The 20965-nt window shown below is 31.1% G+C and overlaps 1 protein-coding gene across 1 annotated transcript in view; it reads right to left on the bottom strand.

The window, feature by feature from the left end:
• The window catches only part of LOC126880239 (28S rRNA (cytosine-C(5))-methyltransferase), a 324100-nt gene that overhangs the window by 264700 nt on the left and 38435 nt on the right, over positions 1-20965 (bottom strand). Inside the window, exon 3 of the mRNA XM_050644009.1 lies at positions 15170-15438. Coding sequence (XP_050499966.1) covers positions 15170-15438 — 269 coding nt within the window. The remainder of the gene's footprint in view (positions 1-15169; positions 15439-20965) is intronic.

Raw genomic sequence — 20965 nt, 5'->3', positions numbered from 1 at the left:
TCATTCATCATGCATTTTTTCGTCATGCCCCATAAACTTGACAAATTCTTTAGTTTAATTTTTGGACATACTTAAAATTTGTGCTACTGTTGCAATATTTTTGCGTAATTTGTTGCTTGATGTAGCTTCAGGGTTTGTTAAATTCATTTTGCTTGTCGATTTACGGATCGAAACATCCCCTTTGTCCCATTTTAGCTTACTGCCTGGAACTGCAAACATATAGGTATTAACGTCGGACGACGTCAGACATGTATTTATGTCTATGTTTTATTAAAGTTTCTATGAAACCTTGCAACATTTTTGAAAGTAAAATAACAACAGCTCAAGAACCTTTACCAGAACACACTGGAATTTTTTGTCCTCTCGTAAGTGCCTTTTCTCCTTCAGTTAAAACATTTTCAAAATCACTGAAGTCCGTTTACCTTTCGTTACTAGTGCTGAATTTTTAAATACTGAACATTACCTATTCGTCTTCTGTTAAAAATAATGGCTAATGCTAGAGCATAGTTAACTAAATTTTTATGTTTCAAAATTATCAATATTGCTCTCAAACGTCTTCTGACACTTCACACCAATTTTAATACTTTCTTCTCAGAATATTTTAATATCACTTACAAATGGTACTAGCTTTGGCAATTTTTGTTCTTGAATATCTTTGTTAGCGAGAGAAGCAATTTCCAAACTCCAACGATTTGTCAGCAACGTTTTCAAATTATGTATTTATAGCCCTTGGCCAATTCCTGTATTTGTCTTTCTGTTGAAAACGTAAAATCAGCTGATCCTTTTAGTATTAAATGGAGGTGTTCATAGCAACATAGTTTTAGATACGTACCCAAGTGCAACGCGATAATACGAGTAGGAGAACTGAAGGTCTTTTTAAAACTATTATATACATATAAAACTAAAGACTAAGTAGTTTCGTGTTGCAACGAAATTGAAAATGGTTATTCATTTTTGATTTACATGTTTACTCTGATTGGAGTACGAAGGAAACCATTCTCGTTGGAACTTTACCGCGCTGAGCAGATGAGACTGAATTATAAATTGTAAAATTCCCTCATCTTCCTTAGTCTCAGCATCCGTTATGGCTTGGAAATTTTAGAAGCCTCAAAGGTGTAACCAGAGAAGGTGCCCATTGTTTTCAATCTGGTAGGATGTGGAGCAACATTTTTGGTGTTGTTTTATGTGCTATTAGGTTGAAAACTTAGTCTTTTGCTAGCAGTTGCCGCAAAGGCATCCCTGCCATTTCGTTCGTTGCAATTCGTGACTGCACGCCGGGGTTTGTCCTAGTTGGGTCAGAGAGAGCAGCATATGCGCCTCCTGATGAGAGACTAATAAGTTTCGAAACCTGTAGAGGCGCTTGCAGCGCTCTCTGATTGGACTAGAATATGATGCGCCTGTAGTTTCACGTTGCAACGAAATTGAAAATGGTTATTCATTTTTGACATATAAAACTCTTGGAACACTTGAGATCGTCAAAATTTTTGGGTCTTAAAATATGCTTTAAAGCAATCGTATTATTATTTACCATCGTTCTATACTTAATAAGAAATATAGAGAGGGTTCGCATTCTTCCACTACATGCATAGTTTATACCCTCTCTCTTATGGTTTTTTAAGTAAGAATTACCAAAATTAACGTAAATGTAAATGATATACATCTTTCGTTTTGTCGAAGACTCTTGTTCCTTGACATTTAATTTGGGGACAACGTTTTTTGGATGTCTTGTCAATTTATTTTTGTTAGTTTCTCATTTTATCGTCCTATATTTTTTTGCTTGAAATATTACTGTTGTCATTTCTATTCAAACATTTTAATGTCAGAATACGGGTTTTTCTTTCAGAGCAGAAGTAGTAAACTTCTGATGTTGGATAGTGTTTTGTTGTTTCATTTTTGAGATTTTTGAAACTGTTCACTCACATGCACTTTGCATGTCACTCACATAAAGATATTTATTTTGGTTTTAGTTTTTTTTATTTGAGTTAAGCCATTCAGGTTCATTTTTGTGTTTTTCAACTTTCTGTAATTTCGATAGTATATCAGTGTTTATCCTCTGTCATAACTGTTATTTTTCTTTTCCTACTGCGGTTACAGAAAAAATCATTTATGTTCTTACTTTTGTAATAAAGTCACATAATATAATGAATTTTTTATTTTTAGCATTAAATTAATGATTGGTTAGAATTTTCCTATCCTTTCATCTTCATGATCCTTTGGGGCATAGACTTGTTCAGTTCCATATTATAATAACTACTTAAGTATGACATACGCTCCATGATTACTAATATTCTGTTTGTAATTTTTATTAATTCCTATGCGACCAGCTAACATATTTTTATTCCGGCATGCTCTCTCTCTTATAGAATTTGTTTATACAGGGTGTCCAGAAACTCTACCTACAAACGAAGACAGGCGATTTCTCAGATATTTTCCTAAGACAATTTAACCCAATTCACCTAGTCCGAAAATGCTTCCTAAGGGAGCTAGAGCTCTTGGAAGATGGCATCTAGTAATTAGTTTTTCTTAAATACCTCCAGAACGCTTCTATTCAGAAAAACGAAATTTGGTAAGCCTATTCATCTTCCAGGGATAAATCGATTCCATCCATTGTGAATTTTAAGTACCGGTCATAGGCGTCCATTTTGGGTAGGGCAACGGTTATTTTATAGCATAACTTTTCTGTCTTTGGCGTTTAAGTATTTTTGACTCTGGATTTTTAAATTGTGAGGTATTCTAGAATTAAAAGGTACTCTGGCTTTAAGTCGGTAGTACACATCGATTTCTAGAAAAATTTATTTGAAAACTTTTCGTTTTTTGAATTTGAAAAGAATTTAAAAAAAACGGTGTATTTTACCAACTTGAAGCAAGAGTAACTTTTAGTACCAGAATACCTCATAATTTAATAATCTAGTGTCAAAAATGCTTAAAAATTAAAGACAAAAAGTTATGCGATAAAATAACCGTTGACCTACCCAAAATGGACGCATATGACCGGTACTAAAAATTTGCAATTAATGAAACCGATTCAACTCTGGAATATAAACAAACGTACCAGTTTTTGTTTTCTAAATAGTTTTTTTTAAATTCTTTTTTAATTCAAGAAACGAATAATTTTCAAATCGATTTTTCTAGAAAATGGTATATTCTATGGACTTAAAGCAAGGGCACCTTTTAGTACTAGAATAATTCACAATTTAATAATCCATAGTCAAAAATGCTTAAAAATTAAATATAAAAAAGGTATGGGATAAAATAACAAATAACCGTTGCCGTACCCAAAACGGGCGGCTATGACCGGTACTGGGAATTCACAATGAATGGAATCGATTTATATCTGGATGATAAATATGCGTAATAATTTTCGTTTTTCTAAATAGAAGCGTTCTGGCGGTATTTAAAGAAAAACTAATTACAAGACGCCATCTTCAAAGAGCTCTAGCTCCCTTAGGAAGCATTTTCAGACTAAGTGAATTGGGTTAAATTATCTTAAAATTATCTGAGAAATCTCCTTTTTCGTTTGTCGGTAGAGTTTCTGGACACCCTGTATAAGGCAACAGTTTTAAATCGTAAGCTGCAACTTATATCAAAAACTTTTTAGCTGCCTTTTTACGGTACCGACGGCGCATATTTTTATATTTCACGACCTAATACCCAATGCAAACTGAAAGCGACGTTGCCAAAATCTGAGGCGACAAGGTACCGGTTGTTAACCAAAAAGTAGAATTTATATGCTGAGGCGATAACATACAGCCAGTCACTGCTGCAATGCCGATACTAGCGCCAGTGATATACTGCCGAACTAACGAACAAAAAAATAGTGAAAAGGGGTACGTTATCACCTCAAAACTATTTTTTGCACATCGACTCATAAGGTGGTTGGGAAGCTGTCCTGAAATTTTCAGCCCAAAACGTTGTCGCCTCACCAAAGTGAGGCGACAACGTCATATATGAGGCGACAACGTCTACCGATTCACCGTTTCTGAGGCGACAAGGTACCCCTTATCAATATATATATATATATATATATATATATATATATATATATATATATATATATATATATATATATATATATATATATATAAAAGAAATATATATATATATATCCACTAATGCACATGTATTTTTGTTGTTTCTGAGATCGCTTTTATGTGATGTTAGTCTACCTATTAAATTCCTGGATGTGTGTCCGATGTATGATTTATCACAATTTTGGCATGGTATCTTGTATACTACATTTGAGTTTTCCATGATACCAATAGGTGTTTTAGTTTTTGTATATAATGTTGCTAATGATTTTATATTTTTAGTTGCAACTTTAATTTGTGGGTAGTTAGCAAATACTTTAGTTAATTTGGGTGTTAATATTGGTATGTATGGTAGTGATGTGTAAGTAAATTGGGATTGTGAAATTTGGTGATTAGGTTCTGTTGTTTTATTCATATCAATTATTCTATTATTAGGGTTGTTAAATAAAAATTTGTTTATTAGTTTAATTGGGTAAGAATTCTCCAATAAAATTTCTTTGAGTTTTAAAGGATTAATGGAACTCAAAGAAATTGTATTGGAGAATTCTTACCCAATTAAACTAATAAACAAATTTCTATTTAACAACCCTAATAATAGAATAATTGATATGAATAAAACAACAGAACCTAATCACCAAATTTCACAATCCCAATTTACTTACACATCACTACCATACATACCAATATTAACACCCAAATTAACTAAAGTATTTGCTAACTACCCACAAATTAAAGTTGCAACTAAAAATATAAAATCATTAGCAACATTATATACAAAAACTAAAACACCTATTGGTATCATGGAAAACTCAAATGTAGTATACAAGATACCATGCCAAAATTGTGATAAATCATACATCGGACACACATCCAGGAATTTAATAGGTAGACTAACATCACATAAAAGCGATCTCAGAAACAACAAAAATACATGTGCATTAGTGGATCATGCCATAAGTAAAAATCATTCTTTCAATTTCAATGAAACAACGGTATTAAAACATGAAAACCAACTAAATAAAAGGGAATTCCTAGAAATGGTATGCATAAATAAATATCAATGTGTGAATAAAAGAACTGATATAAATAAACTAAGCAACATCTATAATTATATTTTATCTTATGATAAATGATGTTTTAAATCAAGAACATTAAATTCCTCGACTAAATTTTATAAATTTAATCTTCAAATTTGGCAACACTTTAATTTATTAACAAAACCATAATTGGCAAACTAAATATATGTTATATCCTCTATAATTTAAAATATATAATAGTTTTTAATTACTCACTAAATAATCTAATACTAACTTTTCAACTTAAAATAAAATAAACTACTAATGCATATAAATATCTAGTTATATCCTCTATAATTTAAAATATGTAGTAGTTTTTGATATTTTGATTACTAATTAAATAATCTAATACTAACTTTTCAACTTAAAATAAAATAAACAGATTTTTGTGTCTTTTTGACATTATTCGAGTGTCTTTCTGGCATTAATCAAAATTAAAAACTAAATTATTAAATCGAATTTTTGAAAATTAAAACATTGCTATTTGGATAACATTAGAATAAGAATTATATATATACTATGTTTTGTGAAAATGTTTAGGAATAACCTCAAGTTGTAAGTCTTTTTTGTTATTTTTTATACAATGTATTTTAACTTAATTTCATTGTATTTATAATATACTCATTTCAGCTTACCCTGAAGAAGCAAATATATTTTGCGAAAGCTAGGTAATAACACAGAGTTTTACTTATCCTGCCCCTAAAAAATAAATGACTGCAACCCCAAAACAAAACTATAATCTATATATATGATTATTAATATGTAGTGACTGTTAATAATACAAAATGAATAATTTTGGGGAATGCAGTCAATGTGTTTTGGGCTGATTAAAAGTGAAACACTTTGAACTTTTGTCGAGCTTTCGGACAATTTATTTCCTTTATCAAGACAATTGCTCGTGGTTTACAAAATAACTAACATACTTATAAAAAACATAAAAATTCTTTCTAAAAAATATAAATTGTAAACGTAAATTAATTTTGAAATTAATTTATTTTATTTTTTTTTATTATTATATTATTTTATTTTATATTATTATAAAATTAATTTATTATTTAACATTTCAAAATTAATTTACGTTTACAATTTATATTTTTTAGAAAGAATTTTTATGTTTTTTATAAGTATGTTAGTTATTTTGTAAACCACGAGCAATTGTCTTGATAAAGGAAATAAATTGTCCGAAAGCTCGACAAAAGTTCAAAGTGTTTCACTTTTAATCAGCCCAAAACACATTGACTGCATTCCCCAAAATTATTCATTTTATATATATATATATATATATATATATATATATATATATATATATATATATATATATATATATATATATATATATACAGTGGAACCTCGATAAGTCGGCTCCCGATAACCCGGACCGATTTTCATCAGACAAACATTTCAACAATAAAAATGTATGTATTATGTTAAAAACATTTTATCTGTAGCCGCTTCTGGAATGTCTTAAAAATATCGAGTTTCATTGATAAAACTTGGCTTTGACCATAATATAATATTTGAGAGATAATGGGTATTTGTGTATTGTAATTCGAACTATACGGTAAAGATGACTCATGGCACACGGCGGCAGCAGATTATCCATTATCGGGCTATCGCAAACAACAGGCACCTTTTATTCCTTTATTTATTTTCAACTGTCTTTTAAAAAATTATTTTTAGAACAATGGTCTTTTAAAGTTTAAACAATGAAAGAGCCACTGTTCTTAAATAACATAACATCCTTCCGATGGCAGACGAAATTGACACAGCCGAAACTGACCGAGTTTTTTTTTACCTAGAAATGAACAATACTCTTTCTATATTGTCTATACTATACTCTATACAATATACAACTATAAATAGGTAAGTTAGATATGTGTACTGTGCATATATTATATTTGATGTTATTTTAATTATAACGGACTTTATCTATAAGGATACCGTATTTTATTAATTTTTACAATGCTCTCCGGCTAACCCGGATCGGCCGCGGTCCCGATTAATCCGAGTTATCGAGGTTCCACTGTATATATATATATATATATATATATATATATATATATATATATATACAGTGCTGTTTATGTAACAATATAGGTGCCGGTACGCAATGTTCAGGGGGCCTAGGAAGTGTTCATAAGGGGGGTCCGCCCGGGGAAACCTTTTAAAATTTACCCTCAATAAGGGCGTTTTAAAGCTATTTGGGAGCAAGGGAAAAATTCGGGAGTTTGTTTATAATTTTGTTGTTTTTTTTTTATTTTTTTGTCCCAAAAGGTGCCGGTACGGCGTACCGGCGCGTACCGTCACAAAAACAGGACTGTATATATATATAGTTTTGTTATTTCCTGACCGTAAATTTTTAAATAGAAACTTTTTAATTCCTGGGTTTTCGGTCTGATAAAAATAAAACACTTTGTTATGGCTTAAACGTTTCGGCTAATTGCCATTTTCAATAAGCACTTTAATTAATAATTATAAACATTACATAAAACAAAACAAAAGACTAAAATTTACATTGCACTTGTTGGCTTGGCGTTTTGTTGTGGAATGCGAGCTTGACTCTTGAGACCATATGGCAGAATTCAAATTGACGTCCGTTAAGGACCGTATTTAAAATATTTGCCAAATTGTACATTTATAAAAATTAAAATTTAAATTTAATTTGAGACTTACATGAGGCTTAAAGAGACTCGAATTGAATCAAAACGAAACGATTATTTTTTTGTCCTACCATACTCTGTATTAGAGTACAAAATGTCACGTTTCATATAAGTATTCTGCGACGCATTATTGGAATATTTTCCTGGCGACGCCGTTTGGTACTGTGTACCTCGGTTAACAGATTACGTGATTCGTTGTCGAAATTCTTTTCACTCATTTAAAATAATAATTATTATTTGTATTCAATAATTAACTAACAAAAAATATAAACCATAACAGAAGGTATTGGTTAGTGGGGTAAAGCTCCGTAGATCCGTTACAGTAATAGATAGCAATAAAAGTTAATGGGTAACAAAAATTGTAGCCAAATTTGAGCTCCGCATTTCAAAATTAATTAGAATGTTACATAACATAGTGGCAGACCAAACTTGGCCAATGTAGCAAATACAGGGAAAGATAAGAGGCGGAAGGAGTATAGGAAGAAGGAGAGTGTCATGGTTAAAGAATTTAAGGGACTGGTTTAGATGCAGTTCTATAGAACTCTTTAGAGCAGCGGTGGATAGAGTAAAGATAGTGATGATGATATCCAACCTCCGATTAGGAGACGGCACTTGAAGAAGAAGAAGAAGAAGACCAAACTTATATTTTTTTAAATGGAACACACTGTATTTTATTTTATATTCGAAATCTTCTTAACTTCTCCATTACAAAAATATAAAGGTTTGTTATGTTATAGATGGTATTTACAAAGTTATAACCAATTTTATATGCAAATCGTAACAAGTTCAACTCACTGTATATATAAAAATAAGCACAAAAGCAATGGATTATTGATGCCACATTTTTTTATTTATTGTAAAAATTTTCATAAATGATTGACATTGCTAATTTTATTTATATTGAATACAGGGTGAGTCAAAACGCAAGTACATTATTTTCTCAGTAATTTTAAATAGAAATCACTAATTTTATATCACTATCGAAAAGTACCATTACCGTACTTTAATTTTTATATAACATTCCCTATGTCTAAATTTATTAGTTTTCGAGATATTTCCATTTTTCAGAGCAAATTATTAATTACGGGTCTAAAGCTTTCCAAATTTTAAGTAAGCCATGACTGAATTGTCTAAAACTGACAATTTACGATTACTGATTATCAATCTGGTAATAAACGTAACAATGTAGCAAATAAAGAAAAAAATATAAAAACACAAACACATATAAAAACACAACCACAGCATAATTTTTGAAACAATTAAAAACTACTTTTGTATGTAAATGTAACAAATAAAGAAAGTAAAATAATTTAGTAGTCATAAATTTTACCAAAAAAAAAAAAACACAAACACAAAATACAACATTTTGTGAAAACAATTAAAAACTACTTTTGTATGTACCTAAATGTAACAATGTAACAAATAAAGAACAAAAAATAATTTATCAGTAAAAAATTTTACAAAAAAAAACATGAAAACAAAATACAACATTTTTGAAAAAATTAAAAGCTACTTTAAATAAATATTTTAAATATTTAATTACATAAGTTGTTCAAAATGACCTCTTAACACATTTATGCATGCCTAAAAACGGTCATTGAATGAATTACTTACACTACGAAGCATTTGTAAATTAACACTTCAAAATACACTTTGTATTCTACTTTTCATCTCATCTCTTGTTGTTGGAGGCATTTTATAACCTTCATTCTTAAAGTAACCCCAAAAAATCGGTCCAGTTTATTAAATTCTGGTAATCTGGGTGGCCACGCTACTGGTCTATGGAAAAATGAAAATATCTCGAAAACTAATAAATTTAGACAGGGAATGTTGTATACAAATTAAAGTACGGTAATGGTACTTTTAGATAGTGATATAAAATACAGGGTGTTCCATTTAAAATTACTGAGAAAATAATGTACTTGCGTTTTGACTTACCCTGTAATCAATATAAAGAAAATTAGCAATATCATTTATGAAAATTTTGACAATAAATAAAAAATATGGCATCAATAAACCATTGCCGTTGTGCTTATTTTTATTTATACAGGGAGTTGAACTTATTATGATTTTCATATAAAATTGGTTGTAACTTTGTAAATACCCTGTATAACATACCAAACCTTTATATTTTGAAAGTTAAGAAGAATAAATTAAGGAAATAGGTCCAAAGTAAATGTTCAAAATGTCCACCTTCAACGTCTATGCAAGTTTGTAACCGACATTCAAATTACCGAGCCACATTTCTTTTGTAAGTAAATATCATTAAAAACTTCTCTTATTCTATTTTTCATATCATTTGGCGTTATTGGAGGCTTCTGGTATACAAGGTTTTTATAGCCCTACATGAAAAAATCAATTTTGTAAAATTCCGGCGATCGCGGTGCCAAACAGTTGGTCCTCCTCTGCTTATCCACCTCTCAGGAAATTTATTATTTAGATGATTGTGGATAAGAGCAGTGTGGTGAACTGGAGCACCACCGTGTAAAACCACATTCGTAGTCGAATATTAAGTGGTACATTTTGCAGTTTATTTAGAAAATCCAGATATATGGTAACATTCACACAGCCGTCAAAAAATGTACTTAGATCTACAGACCGAGCAGGCTTCGTAAATTCCACGGCTTCGCGCAATCGTACTTGAGACTGCGTCAGGTGTTTGGTTGTTGATTCTGTTTGAATATTGGTACATGATTGGTAATGATTCTGTGGTGTGAATTTTTAAAACTTTTAAGTGTGGTTTTTGACCGTTGTGGGAAATTATTTATTCAGTTTTGAGTTTATAATTTAAACTCTTGTTTTATTTTCAAAGTTTTTTTGCTGTACTTAAGTAGAAAATAAATAATAATATTTTGTATAAATAAACTAAAGTATTTTTTTTTGAAATGCTATGTTCCAGATAGTTTATAAAATGGCTTAGGCAAAATTATAAAGGCTCAGTAACTAATAACAAACAATTACTTGTATTAATAACAAAATATTTTGTAATGATGTTACCTGTTTTAAAAAACTCTCCATGAAAAAAAAAGAATTAATTTCATCATTTTCGAGTCTCATGTGGAGTAGCTACTTTTGCTACTGCTACTACCCAACGCTTAGCTACTCTGCATACAATTTGTATTATTTAAAAAAAAAAACAAACATTTACTCTGCAAATTGTATATACCTATTTTGCTTTGCATTTTCATACAAAAAACCGCGGTATAATGATTATATTATAATATAATGTAATATAATATAATATAATATAATATAATATAATGTAATATAATATAATATAATATAATATAATATAATATAATATAATATAATATAATATAATATAATATAATATAATATAATATAATATAATATAATATAATATAATATAATATAATATAATATAATATAATATAATATAATATAATATAATGTAATATGTATAATATAATATAATGTAAAATGTATAATATATTAAAGTTTTTAATATTGCTAATCCAGATTTAGCCATACGGCTCACACTCCCTCTAAGGGGAAAATTGACTCATCCCAGATACCTAAGGTATCAAAAGGATTGAGCTCTGGTGGGACTCTTTCCATGTTATCGAGCCCTAGGTGACTTGGTATGTACATACTTATGTAAATAAAAAACAATGTTAAAAACTTTAATAATATTAGCAATATTAAAAACTGTAATATATTATATTATAATATAATAATTATTATAACATAATATAATTATTATCAAAGTTTTTAATATTGTTTTTTAATATATTTTTTTATTAATAATTATATTACCTAATTGTATCAGTAGAAACGATTTATATTTAAATTTGACAAATTCTAACTCCACTCGACCAGTCCACGATCACACAACTCGAAACACAAGTATGCAAGTACGGTTGCGTGAAGCATGGCGCGAAGCCGTGGAATTTATAGGACTCGCTCGGTCTGTAGATCCTTGTAAAAAATGTGGGCCAATCACATAATCGCCAACAATACCACCCCAAAACATTTATAGATCATCTAGTTCGACTATGAGTGTTGTACATGAAATTGCTAGCTCCTGGCAAAGCGTTGAAATTCCAAAATGCATCACGTTACCTTTTCTATCTAGTAACAAATGACACTGTCCATGACCATCTTACCTTCCAAGATGTATGGGATGCATTAATCCAATTGAGAGAGCACGTGTTGGTGTCCGACGTGCAAAAGTTAGCCATGCCAAAGTTAGAATATCGCCAATTAGATTGGAGGGTGAAGAAATCTAAAAACACTGATGTCCAGGTAATATGCCGTTTTTAAACCAGGAGGAGTAATTCAAATTTACCGCACCGTAATGCTTGTTTGTAATTGGTCCAACCGTAGGCAAGTTTACTCCACTGTTATGAAATTTTAACACTATTGGCATTTCATAGGTTAATCATTTATATCGACGATTTTTTGTGTTTTCTGCGTTACTCCCTTAATTTTTAGATTTTTAGTCTTCTTCTTTTGGCATCATAACCCTGGATGGGTCTTTGCCTGTCTGGTTTTCCATTCAGATCTCTCTTGTGCCCTTCTCATCCATTGTCTTATATTCATGGTATTCAGGTCGTCTTCCACGTAATCCAACTATCTCGTTCTGGGCCTTCCCTTCTTCTTGTCGCTGAACATGTCCCAGCCATGACAGTCTTGGACTTTTCACAAATCTTACAATTAACATACCCTTCATTCAGTTCATTAACCTAGTCGTTTCTCCTGATTCTATATGTGCCGTCTTCCTCTTGCACCGGGCTATATTATACTTTTCTCAGTATCTTTCTCTCGAATGTTCTAAGTTAGGCTTCATCTTTTTTCGACATTACCCAGGTTTCACAATCAGAAGTTACTACGGGTCTAATCAATGTTCTGTAGATTTTTAGTCTGCTTTTATATAAAAAACAGTTGTTTTTAGAACTCTTTAGCGACATATTAGTATAATATAATTTTTATGGATTACCATCGAAGGCTGACATGATCAACCAAAAAATATGTATTTGGTGACTTTTTTAATGACTTTCTTGGGTATGAATCTGTCTTTTTAGTTTACTTCTCCTGGTTTAAAAACAAAGTATAGTCTGTTGCAATCTGCATAGTAACTGGTGCGGAGCAAAAACCGTCCTTTGCCATTTTTATACAACTGGGAGCTGTAAAAGGAGGTCCAGTTGCCGATAACAGCAAGCAGTTCCAGCCTCGAAAAGGTTCCAGGAGGAACTATCTCTTAAGGAGGGGGCAATGTTGTGTACCTGCCCATTCAATGACCCAAATGCAGCGACCGAAAATGTATTACTTGTCGCCGAACTTTCGAGAAAAGGACCGAATGAGAGGAGAATGAGTTTCAATCCATTTTTAGATGCAAGACGCCAGAGGGTCCAGTTCCATTTACTTCGGCATAATTCTTTTTGTTCCAGGTCCAGCCCAGAAAATTCTAGTAACACGATAGGACTGTATAAATTTAGACAATTTTATTGGAACAAACGAAAAGCCCTAGATACAAAGTTTACTACTTTTTAAACAATTAGAATAATTGAAATAAAAATATAATAAACAATATTTTAAATCCAAGACTTTTCGTTAATAAACTGCTTTCTGGCTGCATCCCATATCTCCGGATTTTACAATATATAATCACATAGAGACGACGAAATAGGAGAAAGCAAATAGAGGACACTTAGGCCACGCATTTACCTTCTCTTCGTCTAGGAAAAGGACCGAAAGACAGTTTCTAAATACTCACAAATTGAGTAAAAATGAAAAAGATAAAAAAGGGTTCAAGGCAGGTTTTGTTTATATTCGATTCAGAGTTGGACTACCATCTCCATATAGTAACTATTTCAGCATCCTTATGCATCATCAGTGAAGATTATGCAGTCACAACTCTGAAGGGAATACAAACATTCTGCCTCTTTTAAAGCAAACCATCGCGATGCGATGAACCCGCCTTTTGAGACGCAATACAGCGACATCTCTCGTATTACGAGGAAAACGAAAAGCCCTAGATACAAAGTTTACTACTTTTTAAACAATTAGAATAATTAAAATAAAAGTATAATAAACAATATTTTAAATCCAAGACTTTTCGTTAATAAACTGCTTTCTGGCTGCATCCCATATCTCCGGATTTTACAATATATAATAACATAGAGACGACGAAATAGGAGAAAGCAAATAGAGGACACTTAGGCCACGCATTTACCTTCTCTTCGTCTAGGAAAAGGACCGAAAGACAGTTTCTAAATACTCACAAATTGAGTAAAAATGAAAAAGGTAAAAAATAAAAGACGAAGACTTTTCCTAGACGAAGAGAAGGTAAATGCGTGGCCTAAGTGTCCTCTATTTGCTTTCTCCTATTTCGTCGTCTCTATGTGATTATATATTGTAAAATCCGGAGATATGGGATGCAGCCAGAAAGCAGTTTATTAACGAAAAGTCTTGGATTTAAAATATTGTTTATTATATTTTTATTTCAATTATTCTAATTGTCTAAAAAGTACTAAACTTTGTATCTAGGGCTTTTCGTTTTCCTCGTAATACGAGAGATGTCGCTGTATTGCGTCTCAAAAGGCGGGTTCATCGCATCGCGATGGTTTGCTTTAAAAGAGGCAGAATGTTTGTATTCCCTTCAGAGTTGTGACTGCATAATCTTCACTGATGATGCATAAGGATGCTGAAATAGTTACTATATGGAGATGGTAGTCCAACTCTGAATCGAATATAAACAAAACCTGCCTTGAACCCGTTTTTATCTTTATTGGAACAGTTTACTTATAATACAACCGTGGTCGTGTATTTTTGATTGACATTGTAGTATTTCTAATAAATTAAATGTTCAAGTGTTTATTGTTTTGTAAAGTTTTTGTAAAGTTAGTGTATTTAAGTAAAATAACATAAATTCACGGTTTTTATTTAAATGTGTTGTTAAAAAATATGAATAATAATAATAAAATCAGCAATTTCTTAATAAATAAACAGAGCAATATTAAAGAAGATTTTCTTCATCTTTTCAATTACTGCCAAGAGGCAGGTAGGTAGTAGTTTGAACATTGAATTTAAGCGTATTTAAACGAAAAGCAATGTTTATTTGCCAAATAAACATTTTTCGTATGTTTTTATAGCTTTCTAATAGCAGTAAACTGTATTTTGAACTAAATAAATTACATACCTACTTATTATTGTCAATTAATTTAATTCAAAAATTAATTTTGGCAACCCTGCATAAATAATTATAACCTTTTTAAATGAGCTTGCACACAACCTCTATCCTTATTTTTATTTCACTACTTTGTCAGTAGTGTGATATATATACCAAAAACATAATTTAAAAATAAAAATCGACCTGTTTCGCGATTTGTCTTCAAAATCTCTTATTTCCAATATGATAAACAATTCACCAAAAAACACATACTTTATCTTGTAAAATAATTGATCCATTCTTATAAGCTGGGTGTCGATAAAATTCAGTTTTGGGAGGAAAAACTAGCAGGTTGGGAACATGAATGTCTATCATAAATTCTCCCTCTTTTAAAGATGAAATTATTTCTAAAAATCCATTGTAATCATTTTTATTTAAGAATCTATTGAGTACCCATCCATCTTCACGAAATGATTCTACTGCTTCATCTAAATTGGAAAATAAGGTATTTATCCGAACATACCGTGGTTTATTGCCCTTATCTACAAAATAAGATAATGTAAAATAAATATATGGTAGGGAAGCCAAGCGGGGATTTTTGCAGTTATAGACCAGGGCGCATCTGTAAAAATATTAGTACATTTGGACGTTGAGAGGTGACTCAAATTTTTTTGCAGAAATTGCTTGAAAATAATTCAAATAATAATATTTGAGTTATCCTCCCTCTCAAAAAGGTCCGGAATATTGTTTAAATAATTAAAATGTCAAAAAATGAAGGAAAAATTTGATGTTTTTCTTGGTCTTTTGATTATAACTTTAAAAGTATTCATTTCCGAGAAAAGTTTTACTGACATAAAAGTTGCGTCATTCAATTTCCTACAACATAGAATTGGTTAAAAATTTAAAAAATAGTCACCCTTAAAGTGTGACTATTTTTTAAAATTTCTAACCAATTCTGTATTGTAGGAAATTTAATTACGCAACTTTTATGTCAGTACAACTTTTCTCAGAAATGCATTATTTTAAAGTTATAATAAAAAAACTAATAAAAAAATCGAATTTTTCCTTCATATTTTGACATTTTGATTATTTAAACAATGTTCCGGAACATTTTGAGTGGGAAGATAACTCAAATAATATTATTTGAGTTACTTTCAAGCAATTTCTGCAAAAAAATTTGAGTCACCTCTCAACGTCCATCTCAAAACAGATGCGCCCTAGACTATTACTGGAGCGCGTCAGATTATCATATAGGGAGAAACCTGGTACCCTGCTGATGTACCTTTACCATATATTGGCTCTTAACACAGGGAAGTTCGTTAAGGGGGGCCCGAAAAAAAAAATATCCTTAAAAATACTCGAAATTGTCAGATTAAGATAAGGTAAGTTAAGTTACATGCAAAAGAGTGTATATTTCAAAAATCTGACGATTTGAGTGGGGCGTAAGGAAATGGGCGAGTCAAAAAGTTTCACAAAAAAAAAGCGAATATTTCGCGAAATGGACGTCAGATCGAAAAACTAAAAAATACATCTTTAATATTTTTCAAAAATCTATCGAATGGTACTAAACATAACCACCCACGGAGAGGGTGGGGGGTAAATTTAAAATTTTAAATACAAACTCCACGATATTTTGCAAAATGAACATCAGATCGAAAAACTGCAAAATACACTTTCAAAATGTTTTTGAAAAATCGATCGAAAGTTACCAAACATGACACCCCACAGCAGCGGTGGGGTGGTGGGTTACTTTAAAATCTTAAATGGGACCCCAAATATTTATTGCAGATTTGGATTCTTTACATAAAAATAATCAACTTTTATTCGAGACATTCTTTCGAATTATGGATAGATGGCGCTATAATCGGAAAAAACGATTGTTGGAAATGGAAAATTAAATTAAAAAATGGAAAGTCCCCACTAAAATGGAAAATTTTACTTAATTTTTTTTTGGTTTAAGGACCTAATAATCACACCCCAATAGGTCCCCATAACGCGTGACTGCAAATTTAGCATACTTTGCTCCCCTACCAATACAAATAAGAAATAAAAATTGCATGAAATTTTAATAACACAATGCATAAGTGTTAATAATATTACTCTGAAGAACTGATAAATCTTCCTGTGCGAAATGTGACAGTTATTCTATCGGGCGCATTCAATGCGAATGGGGAACCAGATACAGCTGCACTGTGGTTCCAAATGCCGAAAACGTCGTCATGAATGTTTAAAAGCGTAAATTGTTCACATACTTCGGAATTACTTTCCTACTTACGGATTTTTGGCATCGCTGATTACGAATGTGGACATTTTTTTTAAATAGCGGATCCAATATTCCGGAAAGAAATTAAAAATATCGATCAAAACTCAAATGTTTTTCCAAATTTGGTAACTTTATGGTCGTTGATTACAAATCTGACATTATTTTTTTGAAAAGCAAAATGGTGGATCCAATATAGCGGAAAGAAATTCGAAAATTTTATTTTTAAACGCAATTTTTTTTAAATCTTGTATTATAAGAGTGATTTCAATTTACTTGAAATGTGCAAAGCAATCTCCAGTGGTGTATGTCCTTCTGATATTTCTTTAAAAATCCCTGGGAAATTAGCTCATTCACGATAGCTTACGTTGGCCAATCGCCTTCTTCGGTTATATGTTGCAACAGAGAATCCTTCAAATAATCCGAAAACTTTAACTATGTAGGTACCTATATGATGAAGGTGTATGCCTCAGTCTGGTTTCATATCAAACTGAAACCATTTTGTGTAAATGGATCAAAACATCTATGGAGACTCATAAAATTTTCACGTTATGTTTGTGAGGAACATCTCCAAATAATTGATCTAGTAATTCAAAGTAATGGTTACTTCTCTCACCCAAAAAATGTGCTTCTCTCCATGTTATGTGAGAAGAGAAATCACATAAGGGAGCTAGGTCTGCGGCGATTTTTGAAGGCAAGATCGGAACTCATAAATGTGTAAGGAAGTTTGTTGTCCCGAATCTTAACTTTAATTCCAATGACTACATTGATATAATTAACTGGAGGGAGGAAGAAATTACTGAGCCTCCTATGACAAAACATATAATTGACGTGTTCTTAAAAAAGTATATACGTGAAGCAAGAGACCCTAGTTGTCAGGTGCAATGTGTGGATCTAGCGTATTTTCCCTGTCATACACAGGCAGTGAAAAGAATCATAAAGCTCGTGACTGAGTCATCTCTTAGTGTCTGTGGTCTTGAAGCAAAATGGGTTTGTTAGAGCAAAGATTGCTTCCCAAAAGATTATGCCCAAGTTTGGGACAAAAAAACAATTTATTTAAGTATCAAGATGAATACTGTAACTAAAGAAATCTTATAGCAATGTGTACATATAGTATATAGCAATGATAGCAATGTTAACTGTTATTAGAAACAATATTTGACTAAAATGTTAGCTACGGCAGCAGGTTAAATACATAAAATATTTTAAGTTTTCTGTATTTTTTTTTTTTTGTTAAAAACCTAACTTTTCAAAGCTCCTGCGGCAGCTCAAGATATAAACCTAGAACAAAAATATTTTGTAGTTTTATTGTAGAGATGATAAGGCAACTTTCGAGTGCTATTAGAAAGTTCTTTAAAATTTTTTTTTCTATCCTTTCGTTCCACCCTAATGTACAACCGTACTACCAATGTGATTAGGTATGTATCTTCGTACTGTACATTTTGAGATTAATAAACGTTAATTGCAGAATTATACAGTGCTTATAAAAGTCCGGTCCCGCCTCGTATCTTTTGAACGGTTATTCTTATACCTAATAGCGAAATTTGAAGGGAGGAAATAAGCGAACATAGACTTCTTAACTAGTCATAACAGATGACGTAATAGTGACGGATAACGTAACAGCGCCACTGTGACTGATAATTTTAAACGCGACCTTATGGCAAGTGATACCTCGTTTGAAAGTTATTGAAAATACCTACTCAATCATACTAATTTTATTTGAGTTTAAGCTCATTTTGATGAATAAATATTAAAATTGTAGTGTGCATTTAATTAATAAATATTTAAACGTCCGCCTCTGGTTGATTATTGGTATAAACGTTGACGTTTTTCAATTCTATAATAATTATTTTTACGGCAACGTTAACTTTTTTGACAAATAACCATAGGCGTATGTTTAAATACATTATTAATTAAATGCGAAACTACAATTTTAATATACCTGTTCAATCATACTAATTTTGTTTGGGTTTAAGCTGATTTTGATCAATAAATTAAATAAATACAAAAATTGGAGTATTGCATTTATTTAAAATAATTCAAACGTCCGCCTATGGTTATTTGTCAAAGTTTACTTTTTCTTGTATGTAGTACCTATTTATGTCAACTTCATCTTATTTGATAAATAACCATAGGCGGACGTTTGAATTTTTATTATTAAATGCGAAACTACAATTTTATATTTATTTTATTCATCAAAATCAATCTAAACCCAAACAAAACTAGTATGATTGAATAGATATTTTCAATATATTTCAAACAAGGTATCACTTGCCAGAAGATCCCATTTAAAATTATCTGTTACAGTGGCGCTGTAACGTCATCTGTCACTATTTCGTCACCTGCTATGACTAGTTGAAAAGCCTACGTCCGTTTAAATATTTCTTCCCTCCAAATTTCACTAATAACCGTTTAAAAGATACGAGGACGGACCGGACTTTTGACTAACACTGTATACTTTTAAATGTATTTTTACAAAATTTTGATTATTTCAAGTACCTATATTTTTACTGTTTATGCATTAACAAATTGTATGCATTGATTCTTATAAAATCTTAAGTTATATCTTACATTATACTTAGTGTGACCAACTCCAATTCAGTCGAATCCGGGACGCAATTTACAGATGCTTGCGTGTGTAGACACCAGGGTGTTGAAATCAGTTAGGGTTTGGAAAAACAGTACATTTACACATGCTAGCGCGTGTTGACACCACGGTGTTGAAATCAGTTAGGGTTTGGAAAAACAGTACGTTTACAGACGCTAGCGTGTGTTGACACTAGGGTGTTGAAATCAGTAAGGGTTTGGAAAAACAGTACAGTTACAAATACTAGCAGATTTGGACACCAGAGTATTGAATCCAGCTAGCTTTTTTAGTAATTAATATACATGCATAAATTCTAACGGCTATTGACTTTGATTTTATATACCTACTGTTGTGGAAAAATATTTAAGTGATTTAGGTATTAGTAAATAATTAAACGTTGTTGGGATATAAACAATAATATATTAACACAAAAGAACAACATAAAAAATAATATTGCTCTGAAGCTATTTGCTTGTGGAATTTGTATAATTAACTATTTAGATGGGAAATAAGCCACAATTAAATTGAAAAAAATAATTTTATTAACGTTTCGATGCCCAAATCGGGTGTCGTTGTCAAAATAAAAAATACTACTACAGGGTGTTTGGTAAAGAATGGGCCATAGCTTAACCTCAGGTTCCTGAGGTTAAAATAGGCCGATTTAAGCAATCTTACCTTAGTACAAAGTTTATAATAACCCAGATACAGGTTACAGGTGGGGGTTTTTCGGGACGAGAAAACTAAACTCCCTACCAAAAGTTATGTGTTGCCCAGAGGGCGCCACATACGCCTTTCAGCACTCATTTAATACGTTCAATTTTTTTTATCCGTCACTCCGTATAATTTTGACATTAAAATTTGTATTTCCCTATTAGTTTTACTTAAAAAGGTATACCTCTTTCATCTCCCTAAACTCAACCGTTTACGAGATAAACGCATTTTAATTCTGCGGTGCAACATAATTTTTAGCATAATATTATCATTGTAGTTACATCAAAAAAAAAATAACTTAAAACCTTAAAATTATCCAAAAATGTATCGCAAATTTCTTCAAATGAAATTTGCGATGCAATCCCATAAATTTGAGAACTGGCACAATTATTATGGTTTTAAGTTATTTTTCGGGTGTAACTACAATGATATTATGCTAAAAATGATGGTGTATCGCAGATTTAAAATGCGTTTATCTCTAAAACCGTTGAGTTTAGAGAGATGAAAGAAG

This window comes from Diabrotica virgifera, chromosome 2, assembly GCF_917563875.1.
Source record: "Diabrotica virgifera virgifera chromosome 2, PGI_DIABVI_V3a".
NCBI classification, from domain to species: Eukaryota; Metazoa; Arthropoda; class Insecta; order Coleoptera; family Chrysomelidae; genus Diabrotica; species Diabrotica virgifera.
The sequence above is the reverse complement of the archived record's forward strand: the minus strand, read 5'-3'. Positions and strand labels throughout refer to the sequence as shown.